This window comes from Sturnus vulgaris, chromosome 10, assembly GCF_052056855.1.
Source record: "Sturnus vulgaris isolate bStuVul1 chromosome 10, bStuVul1.hap1, whole genome shotgun sequence".
NCBI classification, from domain to species: domain Eukaryota; kingdom Metazoa; phylum Chordata; class Aves; order Passeriformes; family Sturnidae; genus Sturnus; species Sturnus vulgaris.
Genome location: NC_142252.1, coordinates 6,439,507 through 6,457,010, shown reverse-complemented (window position 1 = coordinate 6,457,010; position 17,504 = coordinate 6,439,507). Strand labels below are relative to the sequence as shown.

The 17,504-nt window shown below is 45.6% G+C and overlaps 2 protein-coding genes across 13 annotated transcripts in view; both read right to left on the bottom strand.

The window, feature by feature from the left end:
• INPP5D (inositol polyphosphate-5-phosphatase D) overlaps positions 1–8,495 on the bottom strand; it is a 54,645-nt gene extending 46,150 nt beyond the window's left edge. Inside the window, exons 1-2 of the mRNA XM_014879521.2 lie at positions 8,268–8,495; positions 2,874–2,937 (exon numbers count right to left, since the gene is read on the bottom strand). Coding sequence (XP_014735007.2) covers positions 2,874–2,937; positions 8,268–8,401 — 198 coding nt within the window. The 5' untranslated portion in view covers positions 8,402–8,495. The remainder of the gene's footprint in view (positions 1–2,873; positions 2,938–8,267) is intronic.
• A 4,179-nt stretch (positions 8,496–12,674) lies between these two features.
• NEU2 (neuraminidase 2) overlaps positions 12,675–17,504 on the bottom strand; it is a 35,982-nt gene continuing 31,152 nt past the window's right edge. For 10 of the 12 annotated variants that reach the window (XM_088170667.1, XM_088170661.1, XM_014879524.2 and 7 more), the window contains 2 exons: positions 15,471–15,675; positions 12,675–13,785 (listed from right to left, as the gene is read on the bottom strand). In XM_088170667.1, coding sequence (XP_088026793.1) covers positions 12,847–13,785; positions 15,471–15,671 — 1,140 coding nt within the window. In that variant the 5' untranslated portion in view covers positions 15,672–15,675 and the 3' untranslated portion in view covers positions 12,675–12,846. The other 2 variants (XM_088170670.1, XM_088170671.1) reach the window with 2 other exon arrangements.

Below are 17,504 nucleotides of genomic sequence, written 5' to 3'. Positions count from 1 at the left end.
TCTTTTAAGACATGTGAAGTAGTTTTTTAGTTTTTGTTTTATCCAAAAATCAACAGACAAGCAACCAAAAAAAAAAAAAAAAAAAAAGCCTGGCCCAGCTGGAACACTGTACCAAGAACAGCAGCCAAGAACAGGACTGTTTTTCCTTTGAGCCTCAATTATAACTCTCACTGCATCTTCCTCTTGCCAGAAGAAGCCAACTCCCTTCTTTTGCCTCTCCCTCAGAACTGGAATAAGGCAACACAAAGCAGGAGGTGTCGTGTCTTCAAAACAGGAGTTAACAACACACTTTATATAGCCTACTCCTGATATTCATCCTACAGCTCCTGGCAACCCAGCTTCCAAAGGTATTCCACCACAGTCCCTCTGCATTCTGTGACATAGGAACAAGAGAAATCCCTTGCAACACAACCTGGGGCCAAGAGAGCCTTACAAATTTCTTGTTCATAAACCGTGATCCAGCATGAGAGCTGCCCATTGCCAGAGCAGAGAGAAACACAGATTTCTTATGGCTGCAGTGCTCTGAGTACTGTACATGTACAGCTCTGAAGACAAGAGTTGTACATAAAAACAAGCCCATTGTCACAGCAGAAACAATCATGGATCTAGTACAAATTGGGAAGTGCAACTCGCCTCTTCCTGGGTTGTAATGCACAGAACTGCTTGCACAGACCTTCACTGGCAGGTGCTGTGAGCAGCCTGTGCCCCAGCGCTCTCCAGAGAGGAGCTGCACACAGGTACATTGCTCTCTGCTCAGGTTTCAAACTCTACTGTCACTCATGTCATCTGTGTCCTGCTAGAACAGGCTGCAGGCCAGACTGCATGTCCAGAGTTTCTCACATGATCTGCCAGGAGGGCAGCTGAGGGACAAGGAAGGGACAGGGCTTGCCCAGGGCACGGAGGGACAAAGTGTGTGGCTGTGTAGCTGCCTTTGCAGATACCCTCTGACCTGCCTTTCTTCCTCTCTCACAGGGGAAAACCCAACATAGGATAATTTCTGTGCTTGTTTTCCAAAAGACAAAGCAGCTGTCAAACTCATACCCCAAAGTTATTCAGAGTTAGGATTCCACAAGTTCCCTTCATCATACTGCTGCCAGTGCAAAGACCAAGGACACCATTAGCAGTGCCAGGGTCTCACACCAGCCCTGCCAGAGCTGATGTGGGACATAGGTAGTTGTGCCCATTGCCTGGGCCTCAGGTGTTCCCCAACACTCTAGCTGCCTGTGAGCTCTCTGGCACAGTGAGACCCTGATCTCTGCAGCTGCTTTGGATACTGTCAAAGATAAACACCATATCACCTACTGGGCTCTTACCACCACCACATCACACCAGCACAATGCACCAAAACACACTCTTTAGGACAGAATGGCTGGGATATATCAGAAGATGGGGTGATATCAAGTTATCACTACAAAGAGCCTACAGCACAGTGTGCTAAGCCAGGTTGGAATGCCAAGTTATTCGTTCCAGCTAGGTGCTGGTCCGAGACTTGCATCCAGATAAGCCTGCACAAGTTACTCTGCACAGTGTCCCCCAGTGTTCCATGAAGAGAGATGAACTCTGGTGACATGCCATAGTAACACTACAGACCCAGGTCAAGTCCAGCATAGACGCCTGCTGCCAGTTCCTCCTCAGAAACAGAAGTGCAAGTGAGGCAGAGGAATCTCAATGGCTCTGAGGAATCCAGCTGTCAAGGCTGATAGGGCCATGGTAGCTGGCCCTGGGCACGCAGTCCTCTGGAGAACAGCCCCAAGAGCCTGGAATTAGCCTTGGAGGCAATACAGCTGTGTCTGTGCAGAGCTGCATCTGAGTGGGGCTCCTGAAAACAGCCCAAGCTACCCAAAAGTGGGTCTTGAAGGAGCCAAGCTGGATGAGTGCACCCAGGACACACAATCCACCATTCTTACCAAAAGCCCATAGCTGAAAGCAAGCTGCCAGCATGCAGCTGTTCTCACTAACTCATGACTCTAGTTTCAGATACACTGCCTCTTAGTGGAGATCTCAAACAAACAGTGATAACCCGAAAGTACATTAGGAAATACACAACTAACATGGTGTATGAGAGACGTATAAGGTGCTCATGAAGTTGGTAGAAATCTGATTTCTTATGTGGGAAGCTAGTTGACATCTGAAAAGGGAAGGAATTATTGTAGACCCACCCTGAATAGCAAGGCAGACAGGATAGCATGGGCATTTCCATTCCATTTAGCAGGGAATGCCCATGCTGCATTGACTGTGCCAAGAGCATGGATCAGCTGCAGCCCCCACTGTTGCCCAGCAAGCCCATACCCAATTCTTGGGGCTGTAGGAGACCATGCCTCTCTCCCCACCCCAAGTTTCATGATTTATATTTAAAAAAATAAAGGCTGAGAGGTGGCACCGGAAGGGGAAGTGGCACTAGAAGGAGAAGTAGCTCATTTAGGCTCCTAAATCAAAATAGGAATAAACACAACATCTGAAACTCCTGCCCTCAGTCTTGATACTTTCTGGATCCTGAGAACAGAACTCAATTTACATTCTCTGGTTGTAGGCAACTGTTTTGCAATTTTGGATTGAAAAGATCCACGATGTATTGATAAGAAGTTGGCTTCAGAGGAAAAGTTATTCCACATGCTGAGCTTCTCAATTACATAAAACATGGCTGTGCCACTGAATTGAAGGCATGTGTGTTAAAGAATCTGCCAATGGCCATAGCTATGGACTGGACCAGACACTGAAATCTCCACAGCAGTAGACTGGAGACCAGCATTATGCTGGCCTGACATTAGTTTAATTCCTTAATTTTTTTTTTCCAGTTGGTGTTAGAATTATTTTGGAAACCAGCAGTTCTCAAGTACATTTTTGTGGGACCAAATAGCACAGAGATGGCTTACCTGGACGATTAGCTTATTTTCTTTATCGGGCAGAATTCGGTAGGTATAAACACAATTCCGGTACCTGGAACAGACCACAGGTGATATGGTTAGACCATGTCCAGAAGGGAATCTCAGTATGGCATCCCTCCCCGTGAGAAAAGACATTAGAAAATCCTGAGACACATAGATTGCTTCATTCACAAGGGTTTTAAACCATTTCTCTTTGTTACTTTTTTTCCCTGGAGTCTATGGACTAACACAAACCCCAGGCATTCCTGGTCACTGAAACAGGAACATCTGCTTGCAGAAAGTGATATCAGCATTAGCTCAGAGGGAGTTATTCTACTCTTCTTCTGGCCGGAAAGTAAGAAAACACCAAGTGGCTCTAGCTGTCAGTAGAGCAGGCATCTCAGGAAGAAATGAAAAAGCAGAAATCCGAAAGGCAAAGGGCCAAAATCAGCAACAAATGAGTAAACTGAAGGGTTAGTGCATTGACTTGTATCAGAAAAAGCAAATAATATATTTCAGCTAAATCACAGTACAACAGCTGATTGCCAGGCATATTTTTATCCACAAATCCTAAACAACAGCCTAAATGAAAACCCATCTCACCATCCTGATGTGGATGCACACTGTACATGTGCATCTGTAAAGCACCCACAACAAACATTTTGTCCCAGCTAAATTCAATTAGATTCTTATTTAAAGGGGGGATGGAAGAGTCTTGTGTTCAGTGGAGGGTCACATCAATGCACAGGAGCCCAAGGGAAGCCTGAACAGCACTGTAAGCTTGACCTTCCTCAGCAGCTGCCGAGCTTTGTGCAGTTCACCCAAGAAGTATTGACTAGAAAATATACTTTTTACCTTTCTCACTACAACAGATTGATCAAATCTTTTAAGTCATCTGCAAAACCATCTTAAAAGATACAATATTGCTTTGAGCCATCAAAACGTGCTGGTTCAGCCCCTTTCTTCTCGAAAAGAACAGAATCCACACTCAGATCTTCCTTGGTTGTAACAGAAACACTGCAGTACCTGTGAAATTGTCACAAAATGTGACCTGAGATCAGCCCCCAGCTGGGGAGATCAGGCAAATCAATAAACATCGTAGTCTCTCTTAGAGTTGTGAGTCTATTTATCATACGCCCTTCAGAATCATTCCACGCAGGAGAGAGGAGACTGCCAAGATTTCAAGCAGCCTTATATGAGAAGTCAAAGAGACATTGGAAATTAAAATAAATTCCTTGTAAATCATAGCTGAGTTTTTCCAGGTTGTCTGGAGGATTGGATCATGCATCCATATGAACATGTGTCTTTTGGTAGCATTAATGCAAAGGACAGAGAAGAATTCAAGCTATTTCAAGAGCTCGTTTCACAGGCATCTATTTATTCACACATTTGGTACAGAGCTGGAAGTCACAGACATGATCCCCAACTGTAGAGCAGCTACAGCCCTGCTAATTTCACCAGTACCAGGGCAAGGAGTGCCAGGTGAGGATATGCCCCAAGGAAGGATATGGGGTTTGTCTTTATGTGTCAATGCAGTTCTCTTACACCATTTATTCCTGCTGATATGCAAATAGGGCTAAGCAGAATTACTCCTGCAGCAGAGACAATTTGTGGGTGTGGAGATTATGAAACTGATAAGAAGCAGCCCAATGGCTCTTGCTCACAAGAGGACCCTCATGCAGCCCTCACAGAAAGTGCCCTTTCACACAGACCGTGCAAGGCTGCTGTCATAATGCTTGTAAAGAGATTTAAGCTGAGGACAAGTAAGATCAGTATAAGAACGATGAAAGAAGGGTGGTTGGGTGAGACAGGACAAAGGAGGAGCACTCAGGATCAAAAGCAGGAATCCTCCTTGCAAGTCCCCTAATTTAGTGTGTGTGGATGGAGAAGACTGTCTTACTTCATTTTTACCCTTAGGCTTCCTCTCCTCGGCATCCTGACTGTCAAGTTATGTGGTCCCAGTTATTGCCACATTCTAGGTCCTCCCTAAAAGCTGGGTTGAGTTCAGAATTGCTCAGCCATTGTTCAGGCTGTCCATGTGGAAGGTAAATAAAACATCAGCCTCAGTTTAAACAAGTCTCCAAGTACTTGTCATCTCCCTGTCCGCTCAACCAACCAAAGGAAGTAACAGTGTGACAAGGCGGGCATTTTCTCCTTCCTCTCCTGCTATATGTTTTTATGCACAGGTGATGATATGCATATTGGGAGCATAGTCTGGAGCACTAAACAAGGCTGCTGTGCTAGGCCTGGTGCCAAGTGCACCATGAGAGAAGCTTAGCATTGGAAAAGGCATCTACAGGCAGAGTCCTCTTAGAGGGGTCCCAAAACTGCAGCTGGTCCTTGAGTGCCACCTCTAGAAGCATTGTCAGTCCTGCAGCCATTCATGGGTGAACTGCCAACAGAAGATCCCCTGCAGGAATGGTACCAGTTCAGGTACAAGTGAGAGGAACGTCGAATTTGTCTTCACAAACGAGCTGTGGATCTGCTTGTAGATAAGACTAGCACTGAGAGATAAAAGAAACAATGGGATGGATTCCACTGATTGTTGATTAGAAAAAGTTATTTGCCTTTACAAACGAACTGTAGGGCTGCTGATAAATGAAATTGGATATCGAAAGATGAAAGAAGCAACGGAGGAAAACTATGAATTCTATAAGAATTAAAAATTAAAAGAGAAGGTTATATAGAGGGGAATTTCAGGTATCAGGCGTTCCGGGAAGTCTGTGCCTCTCAAGTACCTCAGCCAATGGGGAAAGAGAGAGGGAAATGTGGCCGGGAAAATAGGATAAAAAGGAGGCTGCGTCCTCCAAAAATTTGAGAGATCCCAGGGGAATGTCCCATGGCCTCTCCTTTTATTCGAATAAAGCAAAAAGAACTCCTTTGTCTCCTTTTTGGACATAAACCTTTGGTGTTTGTGGATTAATTTTCCTGACACAGGGAACACTAAGCAGGCTCTTTTGGATTCCAGGATTCAGGCATTCCTCTCCAGGTGAGTAAAAGAGCCCATTTCTTGTCAATAAACTGGTAGATCAAATGATTTAGGCACAGAGGAAGGAGGAGGAAAAGGGCTTTTCTTCTTGCCTTTTATGGGGCAGTGTGACCAGAACAGGGGACAGCTGTGCAGGGGGAGGAGCATTCCCCAGCCTTTCACTCTCTAAACGCTGCTGGTCTAAGTTTCAGAAAAGGAGGCAAGGCACTCTTAAAAGGCTCTCCAAATACACCTCCCCTACTTGTCTATATTTATACAAACCCTGTTTTTCTAAAGCAGCTCTTCAATGAAATAATTATTTAATTCTATGATATTATAATAATAAATGCTTTTGCTGGATCTTGATTGATCTGTCCAATAAATACTAGAGCTTTGTAGAATATGACATTTGTTTTTCAGAGCAAATTTCATGTTTTTTTGGTTTTCATGTGTATACACAGTTAACACCTTCTCCTTTTCATCATAATTCTCTTTTGCGGAAACAATTTGCAGTCAGCCTTTCAATTCCCCACTCTCCCATTCTTTGCCTCCAGCCTCTCTGTTCTTTAAACAGAAGTAACTGAAAAGTTCAAACTTCAAGCACCTCCCAGTCAATAGCGCAGCTGAAACTGATACATCTCTGAGGAAGTTTTCAGCTTCAGCAAAGGTGCCCATTTTGTGGAGATGACATTCAGAGGGACTTATTCACCACCTCTCCACAAACTGCAAACCAGCATAAGCTGAAAGCTTGTCAGATCGTTTGACAGTAGTCTGTGTGATGTTTTCCAGACTGTAATTAATGCCAGCCCTTTGCACCTCTGATCCAGCTGCTCTGGGTGCTCCCCAGCCTTGCCAATTCCTTAATCAAGCCGTTCATATTAGCTACCTCAGAATGGATTGAAGAATATAACTTTGGCTCCCAATTCAGAAAATCATGGTCATTATATTGTTTCTATTTCCTGATCCCATTTCTCTCAAGTCACAAAAGGCTTTCAAAGACGGGTGGATAAACATTTACAATGGAAAAACTTATGCAAATGCATGTTAGTAGGCATTTTTGCAGCACCTTCCCTTTCTATAATCCCCACCATCACTCGGTGAAAATATTTTGTGTAGATACTGGTTACAAGTCAAATCAAAGGGGTAATACTAAAATCACTCAATGGAAGCAACAGTCTGTTCTAGCAAATTGCTCCCTGACTGACCACTCGGGCCCTCAGCCCCTGTTACAGGATTTTCTCTCCTCCCTACTGCTACTGCTGGATATTCATCTGCCCTTCTTTCACTGCTCCCTCCAGAAAAACAAAACTGTTCCCTGCGTTGTTACAAGCACCTCACAGGCAGGCACTGAGGCCTCTGCAGCCTGGGAAGACGCCCACTTCCCAGCCACCCCTCCCTGGCAGTCCAACACCTACGCCCACGGGGCAGTTACCCAGCCCCACGCTGCTCAGCAGAAGTGCTGTCACCAGAATCTGACCTCAGAGACAAGCAGTTAGCCCAGAGTTATAAAGAGCAGCACCACCTTCGCCACTACAAAAAATATACTTTCAGCCAGAAAATGAGAAACCTCCTTGTAATGTAGAGTGGGGTAAAGATGAAATAAGTTTCATTGTTCTGCTGCAAAATGGCAGCAAAGAGGATCTGACAGGGTCCCACAAAGGCTCTCTTGATCTCTCCTAAGCAAGGAGCAACTGTCTTACCTCTCTGTAAGACAAAGTCAAATGTCTCAGATTTTACCTATTGACTTCAGTCTCCTCTCACCCCTGCTCTCCTGCCTCCAGGAAAAAAAAACTACCCCTCACAAACCCAGGGCAGGAGGCCTTGCTCTCTGGTCCCTGACCTAACTCAGAATGCGGGATCAGGGCTGCCAGCACTTCTGTCCCTATTTCCCACATGAAACGCTTACCCCACGAGCCACATTAATGATGCAGGTGGAATCACTGCTGCGCCGGGTATACTATGCATAGCTCCAGGAATTATTTCAAGCCTTTTGCTGAATGCAACACAGTACAAGAAGGGAGCTCAAACATACACTGAACCAAAGCAAGAAAAGTGTCTGGGAGGTCCCAGGCTCAGGACTGGGGTCACTAAAGATAAATACTTGACCCAAGTTGTTAAGACACTCCAGAAGTTCAAGAGGTTGCTTTCTCTCAGAGCACAGCAGCAGTGCCTTTGACCATTCTCTCCTTTTGAATCAGGGGCAAGAGCAGCGTGAGCAGTGCAGCAGTGCATAACTATGGGTTTATTCAGCCTGGCTCCTAACCCTTCCCCACCCCATGGCTCAGTCTGGTGAAACCAGCCGTGTGCTGATGAGTGCTGCACATTCCCAGTGAGTACAGCATCTGTTTGCCTCTGTGCTGGGGAGGAGGCAGGGGTGACCCCTGCCCAGCAGGGACAGCAGTGTGGGCTGAGGGCGCGGTGAACGCTGTACTTACAGCACGCAGAGTGCATATGCCGAAGCAATTGACTCACTGGCCCGCACAAGGAAGCTGCCGTCCTTGCCTACTTTGGAGAGCAGGTCTTCAGCTCTGGAGCGAGTGATGTTGCCGTGGTACCAGCACTGATCCATCGCTGGAGCTGGAGGAAACCTGAATGCCAACACAGGAGCTGCCAGAGCTGCCTGTGTGTCTGTGTATAACGATCAAGCAGCTTCAGCTCACCAGCTTCCTGTTTCAATAGCACAGAGAGGGAAAGGAAACTCAGCTACGGACAACTTCCTCAACTCACACAGCTCAGAGAGTCAGTGTGACATATCCCTGCAGCCCCCATTCTCCCTCTTCATGCTGCTGCTGCTGAAATGACTAGCAAGCCCATGTTCCCTGCCTTTCTGTCCTGCTTTGTGTCCAAAAGTCCCAGCTGGTGATCTCTTTTGCTCCCTCAGAGATTCAGTCCCCAGGCTTTGGTGGCCTGCCGTCCAATTTATGATGTCCTGCCAGATCCTTTGAGTTTTCATCTTTTTCCTTTCTGTATGTCCTACCCACTACAGGTCTCCATGGATAATAAACAAACCTCTGATCAGAAACAAACCGTGCATTAGGATACATAGCACTGACTGCTCCATTCCTGCCTTGGCTAGTCCTCATATCTTACTAGGTCTGAAGAGGGGACTTCAAAGAATTGAAAAAAATAAAATTACTATTGCATGTCTCCATGCATAGAAGCAGACTGAAAGGCTGATTTGTGCTGGGGATTTTTGACCAAAGCTCCCTGTCAGCTACTGTGAGATGGATCAAAGATCTTTCCTACTCTAAATCCCCAAAGGTGGGATAGAGCAAAGCCGTGTCTGGCAACCTGCGTCAGAGAGGGAGAACTTGAGCTTTCACTTCCCTTTTCTTTGTCTGTTCATCTGTCCCTCAGCTGTGCTGTGTGGCATGCTTACTGCTGCACCCCCAAGACATTTGCAGTAATGCCAGGACATTCCTACAGGGGCACTGCCTGCATGACAATTTTGGTTGTCTATCCTGTACCTCCAACCATTCTGCCCTCTGCACATCCACATTTGAGCAATACCTGAAAGCAGCAGCTGAGCTGGGACTCAAAGTCCAGAGGCAGAGGAAAGGTGCAAAGCCTGATAGCCCTATGCAACTGTTGGTTCCCAGAGCCAGGAGAAGTGCTGGAACCACAGTACCTGGACCATGCATGAAGTGCTGTGCTGTACACTGCAAGGACAGCAAGGCAGGAGAGAACAGACTGCCTCTGCACAGGGGGAGGCTAGAATGTGTAGGTGTGGAGAGGGAGAATGAACCAGAACAAACCAGCACCCATCTCTGTAAGCCTTCTTGTTGCTTTCAGTTATACAGAGACTTGGTCTGCAGTGTCCAGCTTAACCTCTGCACTGAGACGAAACTGTGGGCAGCAGCAGCCCAAAGCTGTGTGGCCAGAACAGGGCCCTGCTAGATGAGCAGAACTGCACCGTGCAGGGCTTCCTGTCCATGCTGAGCACTGTCTGCACACCAAAATTAGCTCAGCTGAACCTGGCCTTCAGCTCCACCATCATCCACACAGGCAGACAAACTCCTACAGATTCAGGTGCCTAAATGGAGTCAGACACTGAATGCCATGAAGTGCCTCTGCCAGTGGGCTATAGCTGTAAGCTACAGAGTGGTTACAAACTATTCTCCCAACCAAAATGAGAATCTGCATGTGGCAAAGGCACGATGCAACTGCTCTGACAGCCCTGCCTGGCCAGTACACTGCTAACCTCACCTGCACCGAGTCCTTGTGATTTCTGGTACCTCCAGTAGCTTCTCTGGAGCACAGCTGCAGCAGGAAGCAGAACAGCTCTGAATGCAACCACTGCTTGACCTCACAGTGCTCTCCATGTAACAGACATGTATCTGGAGGCAGAGTGGACAGAGCTGCTCACAGCATGAGTTTTGATAGAATGAAACTGTTTGGAGAGCTTCTCCTGATCTTCTGCAAACTAACATCAGGTAATAGCTACAAGCCCTCATTAGACATCTGAGACTAATTAGCTGCGTACTTAGCTCCTATCCACCCCACCACCAATATAGATTTTTAGCAAGCTGCTGCTATTTCCTTCAAATCCCGTGCCCAGGCACACACTACTTCTTGACTTGGAGGCAAAAACAAAGGGAAGGGATCCAAGTACAAATGATGATTGTGGCAATTAAATGTGTAGGCTGGTTTCTGTGAGTATTTCTTGGTCCTCAAAAGAAAGCACAGTACAGCTCCAGCTGCTCAAAAGGTGAATCCCAATCCCCTAATATAAACAGCTCTGTGATCCCTAATGGCTTGTTAGCTTGGAATAATATCTTATCTCCAAGACACTACAATAGACACTTTATCTAAACTTGTTTTGCTGAAGATGTCCAGGTAGTACTGTACCAGATGGTTGTCCATGCACCAGCCTCTCCAGAACCAGTAAATAAATACTGTCTGTGGCATCATTCAAGATGTACAGTGGTCACCCAACCCCCCCACACCCACTTATATTCAGCCCATGCACTGCATCAGCATGGGAACTGCCAGGCTTGGCCTGATAAAAACTTAAGTATGTTTTTCCATGTCAAAAAACTTAAGTATTCCATAGTACCTGATGAGGAGGTTAAGTCTATAGGGCAGCAGTTAGCTTTGCTCCAGTCTAAATATACCAATCCCTAATTAGGCATCAGTGACAGGCTATTGGCCACAAAGGTTATTTAGACTCTGGCCTACATCTAAAGAGCATATGAGTAGTACTCAAAAAGTACTGGCTACCTGAGCCACCCTGCTATTCCACCCCAGCATGTTCCTGACCTGCTTCTTGGGAAAGGCTTGACAAGTTACAGGTATATCTGTGAAGGTCACGAGACCCTTTCCCTCCCTTGGTATCAGCAGCATCCAGGTGCCCTGAAACAAACATCCATGAGGAAAGTCAGGGCTTCTTTTCCCACCACGCATGAAAGCTGTCAGTAGTAAAAGGCAAGGGTAGGAGCACTGTGCAAGCAGACTCACAGACCTGAGCAGTGACACTGCAAAAGATCCTATGGAACTTGCTAGTGTTCACCAAAGGGGATATGTTCTGAGAGACCTCTTAAAAGCAGGAATTTTTCTTCACCGAGTGGGAAAACAAACACATTTTCCTTGCAGTCGTTGAACATGTGCACACACGCAGGATACAACACACAAGAAACAAGCACAGACTGGTTCATATGCAGAATTTTGTCCACAGGCCTGGGTAACACTTTCCTAGCTCCATCTGCTCTGATGTGTCTCACCTAGTAGCCATTTGTTTCTGGTCAGTCTCTTGGCTAGTCATTGCATAATACCTGCTTTCAAAATACACTGTTAGAGTAGTAGAATAGCATCTCTCTCACCAAAACTAGAGCTGTTTCCTTCAGAAATCTGCTGAAAAACTGTCTATGTTGGAATGCTTTCCAGCTTGAGTGTTTTGTGCTACTCTGGCCTTGGTCACTTCTCCTTCCTCTGACACTGGTGCTTTTTTGCTGAAAGTGAGGCAATGTTATTTGTTTGACATAGTGCCTCATATGCCAAAATACTCTGTAATAACAAGACATGGGGTTGTCAACAATGAGAGTAGCTGCTATGTGCATCATAGCTTGGCACTTGTATTAGAAAGACCAGCAAGCACTTCCCCTCCTGACTCTAAATTGGGAGCTCCCTCTGCAGACCGGTCCTGATCCTGCAGTTCCCGTATAGCCAGAATGCCATCTTTGCCACTTGCTCTGTCCCCCAACATGGAAGGGTCCTGGTGTCCTCAATGACTCCTACTGTCACTGCCCAGGGAGAGGGAGCAACCAGAACACACAAGGTTTTCTTACACATGGGAAACTGCACCTTCTCAATGCAGTGTAAGCAAAAGGGCGAGTAAGAAAGGAAACATAGCATGGGAAGTAAGGAGAAAGTTAAGTTAGACAGAAGCCCCTGGGATGCCTGGGAACTCAGCAAGGCAACTCCAAATGCACTGAGAAAGTTGGCATGGAATATCCCAAGAGCAAGGCATCACACAGCCTTGCTGAAATAAGGAGACAGAAAGCCTTAGAAATTACAGGTGCCTGCATTCCTATGCTGGCTGCAAGAAGCAGTACTCCTTACCAGAGCCAAAGTAGTTTCCTGAAGAAGATGACAGCAGATATAGGATAGTAAGCCCAGTGCTCTCTCTAGAATTTTGTCCACAACTTACTAAATATCACTCGGCACAACCCTGCTGCCATCTCTTTCCTTGAAGTCCCTGTGCTGTCAGCACACATGTCCCTGATGAGACCTCAAGGTGAGTAGCCCTATACAAAGGTCACAGTTGTTTTGGGTTCATGATGTGTAAAAAGGCACCCAAAGAGAAAGGCAAAAAGGGAGCACAGGCAATAGAAAATCACAACATGTTAAGTTGTGGTATGTTTAATGGACTTCACAATCTACAGATACAACAAGCCAACACAAAACTATGTGTGCAGGAGGACTAAAAAACCCCCTTTTGCTGAGGGATGAAAAATTACAGTAAAAAGCATCAGCAAAGATGGTTTTCAGAGGTATGCTGATAGAAAGGCTTGAGACTCAGTGTTCTGAGGGAAAGGCTTGCTTCAAGGTAAACATGACAAAAATAATTTCTTCACATTGTCTGCGGGTCCCATATTCAAAGAGGCAGGAGAACAAAGGTGAGCCATCGGGCCCAATACCCATGTACTGCAGATCTGAATAAGCACACAGGCCCTTGAAGAGTATGCTGGGTTTTGTCCAGTGTGCTGGATTTAAAGGGCTTTTGTTGAGGTAAATTCCTAAATCTTTTCGACCCCTTGGGTCTGTAGGATGAGCGTAGAGTAACCAACTATCTTGACATGTGGCATCTGGGGGAGGTGGAAAGGCAGTAACACTTCCATGGCATCCAGAGGGAGGTTCTACTAGCATTTCAACCCGCTGGCCTCCCTTGAAGTCCAGCCCATGGTTGTAGCTGACAGCCTGGATCCTGGCTCCTCTGTTGCTCCTTGCATTGCAGTAAAGAACCTTTCTGCCGCAGGTATGCACCTCTGCTACCTGGCACTCCACTGCGCTCTCCTCCCCCACGAAGTTCCCCTTCTCCCATGTTGTCCCATGGTCAGAGCTGATGAAGCAGAAGGCATGAGGGGTGGGGTGTTGCTTGGGGTCCAAGATACGATAGGCATAGGCAGGAATCACAAGGCTCCGGGCTTCGTTGAGCAATTGTAGACCATGACCCGGCCCCACCGCAAACGTGGCCCAGTTCTTGTACTCATTCCTAATGGTCCTGTCGGTGACATCCTGGGCAGTGCTCCAGGTGCGTCCTTGGTCCATGCTAGTGACATAGCAGAGACGTACCAGGTTGGTCTTTGTCTTCAGCTGATGCTGCTCAGAGATCTTTCCTGGGACGGCTATGAAGAACAAGATGAGTTTCCCCGAGACCTCATCATATACTGGACAGGGGTTCATAGATCGGTGGCCTTCCAGCTGTGCACTGACAAGAGTCTCCATCCTTTTCCACTGCCAGGGCCCATGGGAAGGGAGACAAGAATGGAACACATTGTTACAAAGAGACCCACGTTATAGTGCAAGGATGTCTAGATAAAAGCTCAGAAGAGCATGGGAAGAACAGAAACAGGATAATGGATAGAGCAAGAAATGGGAAGACAATCTGGCATTGCAAAGGCAAGTGAAAATTATTTAGATGGCACAAAGCATGTGGGTTATGTCCTTTTCAATTACTACTCCTTGAGGAACTGACAGCTCCATATCTCGATGCAGCTGATGGCTGATGACACCCTTAAAAAAGCTACAGCAGCTGAATTTTCAGAAAACCTCACATATATATATATATATATGGCACACAGGCATGCCCAGTGGTCAAAGTGTGCTAGTACAGACACTGTGCTGTGTCAATGTTTTTTAGGAAGTCACAGAGAAACCCAAGCTGTTTTCAAGCATCCTGGATGATGACAAACCCCTTGCATTTGGGTTCCTGTTCCTCCACTTTGATGTGAATGGGCAATCTAGCCTACACTGAGGCACCTTGCTAGGGCTGATTGCGTGGCTCTGGTGTGGAGATTTAGACCCTGAGCTGTCTGAGTCAGAAAATAGGTCGCAGAGCTGGTATAACTACCCAGCAAGCCCTGTTTTCTTCAAATGAATAGCACATAACACAGTCATGTTTCTAACACTAGCATTGCAATTAGAAAACTATGACTACATAGTGTTATTGGCTTGGTAAGCAAATAAGTAGTTTCCAGTAAGATTATATTAATTAGCTTTTCTGCCCTGATTTTGCTGATTAGCCTTTTTGTTCATATCTTATCTTTTTCTATCCAACTAATATGAACTTTTATTGAAAATCTAATATTTCCATTTTAAGAAACTCTAGCATGTGAACACAAATTACTAAGTTTATAACCAACTGAACCCCACTAACTGAATTAGAGGGAGTTACACAAGATGTTACCTGAATGGTATGACACTGCAGGTGGGCTCAGAGGCTGCTTCTGCTAGGCAGACTCTAGCTCTTAAGAGCCTATGATCTAAGACAACCAACAAAGGTTTGGAATAGAAAAATATGATTACTTTTTTCCCCCCAAGACATTAATGCCTTTGCATATGCAAAAATTTATTATAAATGGAGTTTCCACCCCCAGCTACCTGGCAGCATAACTGTTAATAATAACTGGTAGGTTAATAAGGTAACCAATTCACTGGCACCAGCAAACCAGACACTTTTTTTGGATGGGGAAACTAGCTATTCCCAATTGTTTTTTAAACCAGAAATTAGTCCTAAAATGATGAATAAAAAAGAAAGTCACTGATCGCTAATTTACTCCTTCCTGTCGTTGTGACATTTCTTCCACTTCCTTGAGGCATTTCTTCCTCTCCACCACATTTTTCCTGCTACAACATAACTTTTCTCCTATCTCTGTATCTGCATCCCCAGCTCTGCAATGATGGGCCAGAGCCACTCCTAGAACATCTACTCTGTTTTAGTCCCCGCAACAGCTGCCTATAGGCTTGAATCTCAGCAGTTATAAAAAGACATGCATTATTCATAGGCAGATTTATCTTCTGTACCTGGGGAGGAGAAGCTGCCCTGTCAGCTACAGCAAGAGGGCAAATACATTCAACTCACTGGGGTCAGGTGAGCAGAACAGGGGGCAGTGACCCCTGCTTCCTCCCTGCACTGGTACCTGAACGTGCTGCGTGGCTGGGTCATACACGCCCCTGCGCATGGCTATCAGCTTGGCATGTTCATCCACCAGGTCCTCTCGCTCCTCAGCAAAGGCCAGGATCATGCTGAACCGCGGCAGGTAGAGCAGGGCTGGGATTCGATAGCTCCAGCTACCGTTCCGGAATAAGGTTTCTTGCTCCAAGACAGGGAACGCAGCCATTGTGCTAGAGGGAAAAGAACAGTGAAGTGTAATGGGGCAGACTCCACTGCTTTTTGCTATCTCTGCTCAGTGGGACCTGTCCCGCATTGAAACATACTTTCTGCTACCTTCAGCTTTGTCTTTTCCTTCTTTGGCTTTTCCAAAGAAATGCATACTATGCATAGCATAGTGGCTGGAGCTCAGGTGAAATTTACCCTAGGAACAGCCTGGTTGGTCTGACTGGAGTGTTGCAAGGTAAGTACACCAAATACAGTTATTGAAAAAGCTGTGCTTTGTTCTGTCTTTTTAATTAAATGCACAGGCTGGGTGGTTTGGTTTTGTTCGGTTGGTTTTTTGTTTACTCTGTAATTCAGAAGACTGTTGATAATAATAAGACATTGTAGTGCTTTCCCTCAGAAGACCATTAATTTCTCTGTTGATGTTGTATCCAAAACTTGGCACAGAACTCCTGCTCTGCCAAATATGAGCTTAAAATCCCATATAAACGACACACTGAGGCAATCCCTGGTCCCAGGTGTGCTCCAGTTTGAGGATAGCAAGCACTGAGCATGAATAAGGAATGCAAAAGGACACCCCTCTGTCCATGAGATCAAATGAATGGTGTCACATCACTTGGGATGGAACTTCTGACCAGGCAGAAACCTTGTCCTCTTTACAATAATTTAAAAGCAATGTTATGAAGGAAAGCAAACACAAAGGACAATTTAAGGAAGCTGCCTCTGTGTAACTGGTCTGTGCTATTCCCCCACATATCATCTCTTCCCCTCCTCAGACCTACTTGGCCCTCTGTCCTCTTGCACCAGTAAGCCAACTCACACCAGTAAAAACGCCAGTAGATTGAGGGAATTATGTCTCAGCAGATGGAGAAAAAATAAGAAAAAAAAATATATAAAAGGAAAAAAAAAAATCTCACATCATGCACTAGAAATGAAGGCTTGGATATTCCCTGCTCAGCAGAGAAGGCGGGGAAGAAAAAAAGAAAAATAAATATTAAAAAATCAAGCCTTAGATCTCTGACGCATTGAGTGGGTAGGATGGCAGGAAGAAGATGACAATACATTATGAGTAAGAAATTTAAATGCCTCCTACCTCGCTGAGGCAAGACTTGCTGCCCTCTTTGTTGTGGATTCTCCTATTTACCTAAATCTTGGAAAGTGCTATAGCAGCTACTGGACACAGATGAGCTCCTGATGTTCTTGAAGGCTGTCTTGATAATTCAGGACCAGATATAGACACAGCTTCAGAGTGCTTGGACCTACCTGGAGAATAGTTTGCACTCTTTCATCTTTAAGATTATATTAGCCAGCCTAACATGGACTTTGTCAATATTTATTTTTTTTTTAACATTGTTTATTTCTGAGTTTGGAAAAGACAGATAAACTGAGTTTATCCTCCAGACAAGTCTGAAGCACAAGGCTAGCTGGCTTCCAGGACCATACGTTCCACTGTATCCAGATCCATAGCTAGGCAGCCAGTGTTCAAATATTCCTTGATTTCACCTTCAATAAATATATTCAATAAATATCAGTGAGATTTTTGAACTCACAGCACTGCTCAGAAGGGTCTGAACTGCACTGCTCTAGCTAAAGCGAGCTGACCCACAGCAAGCTGTAGCTCCACTGCCACTGTGATCCAAAGGCATTAGAGAGGGAAGTCTATCTCCCAGGAGCAGGTGCTCTCTCCTCACTGTGGCAGAAGATACAGTAGAGTGAGGAAAGGCAGCACGGCCGCTACTATACAGAGTGTTACCAGAACTGGATCACAGCTATCCATGCAATAACATGAAGGAAATAGGAAGACTTTCCTAGAACAAATAACTGTGCTGTTTGCTAC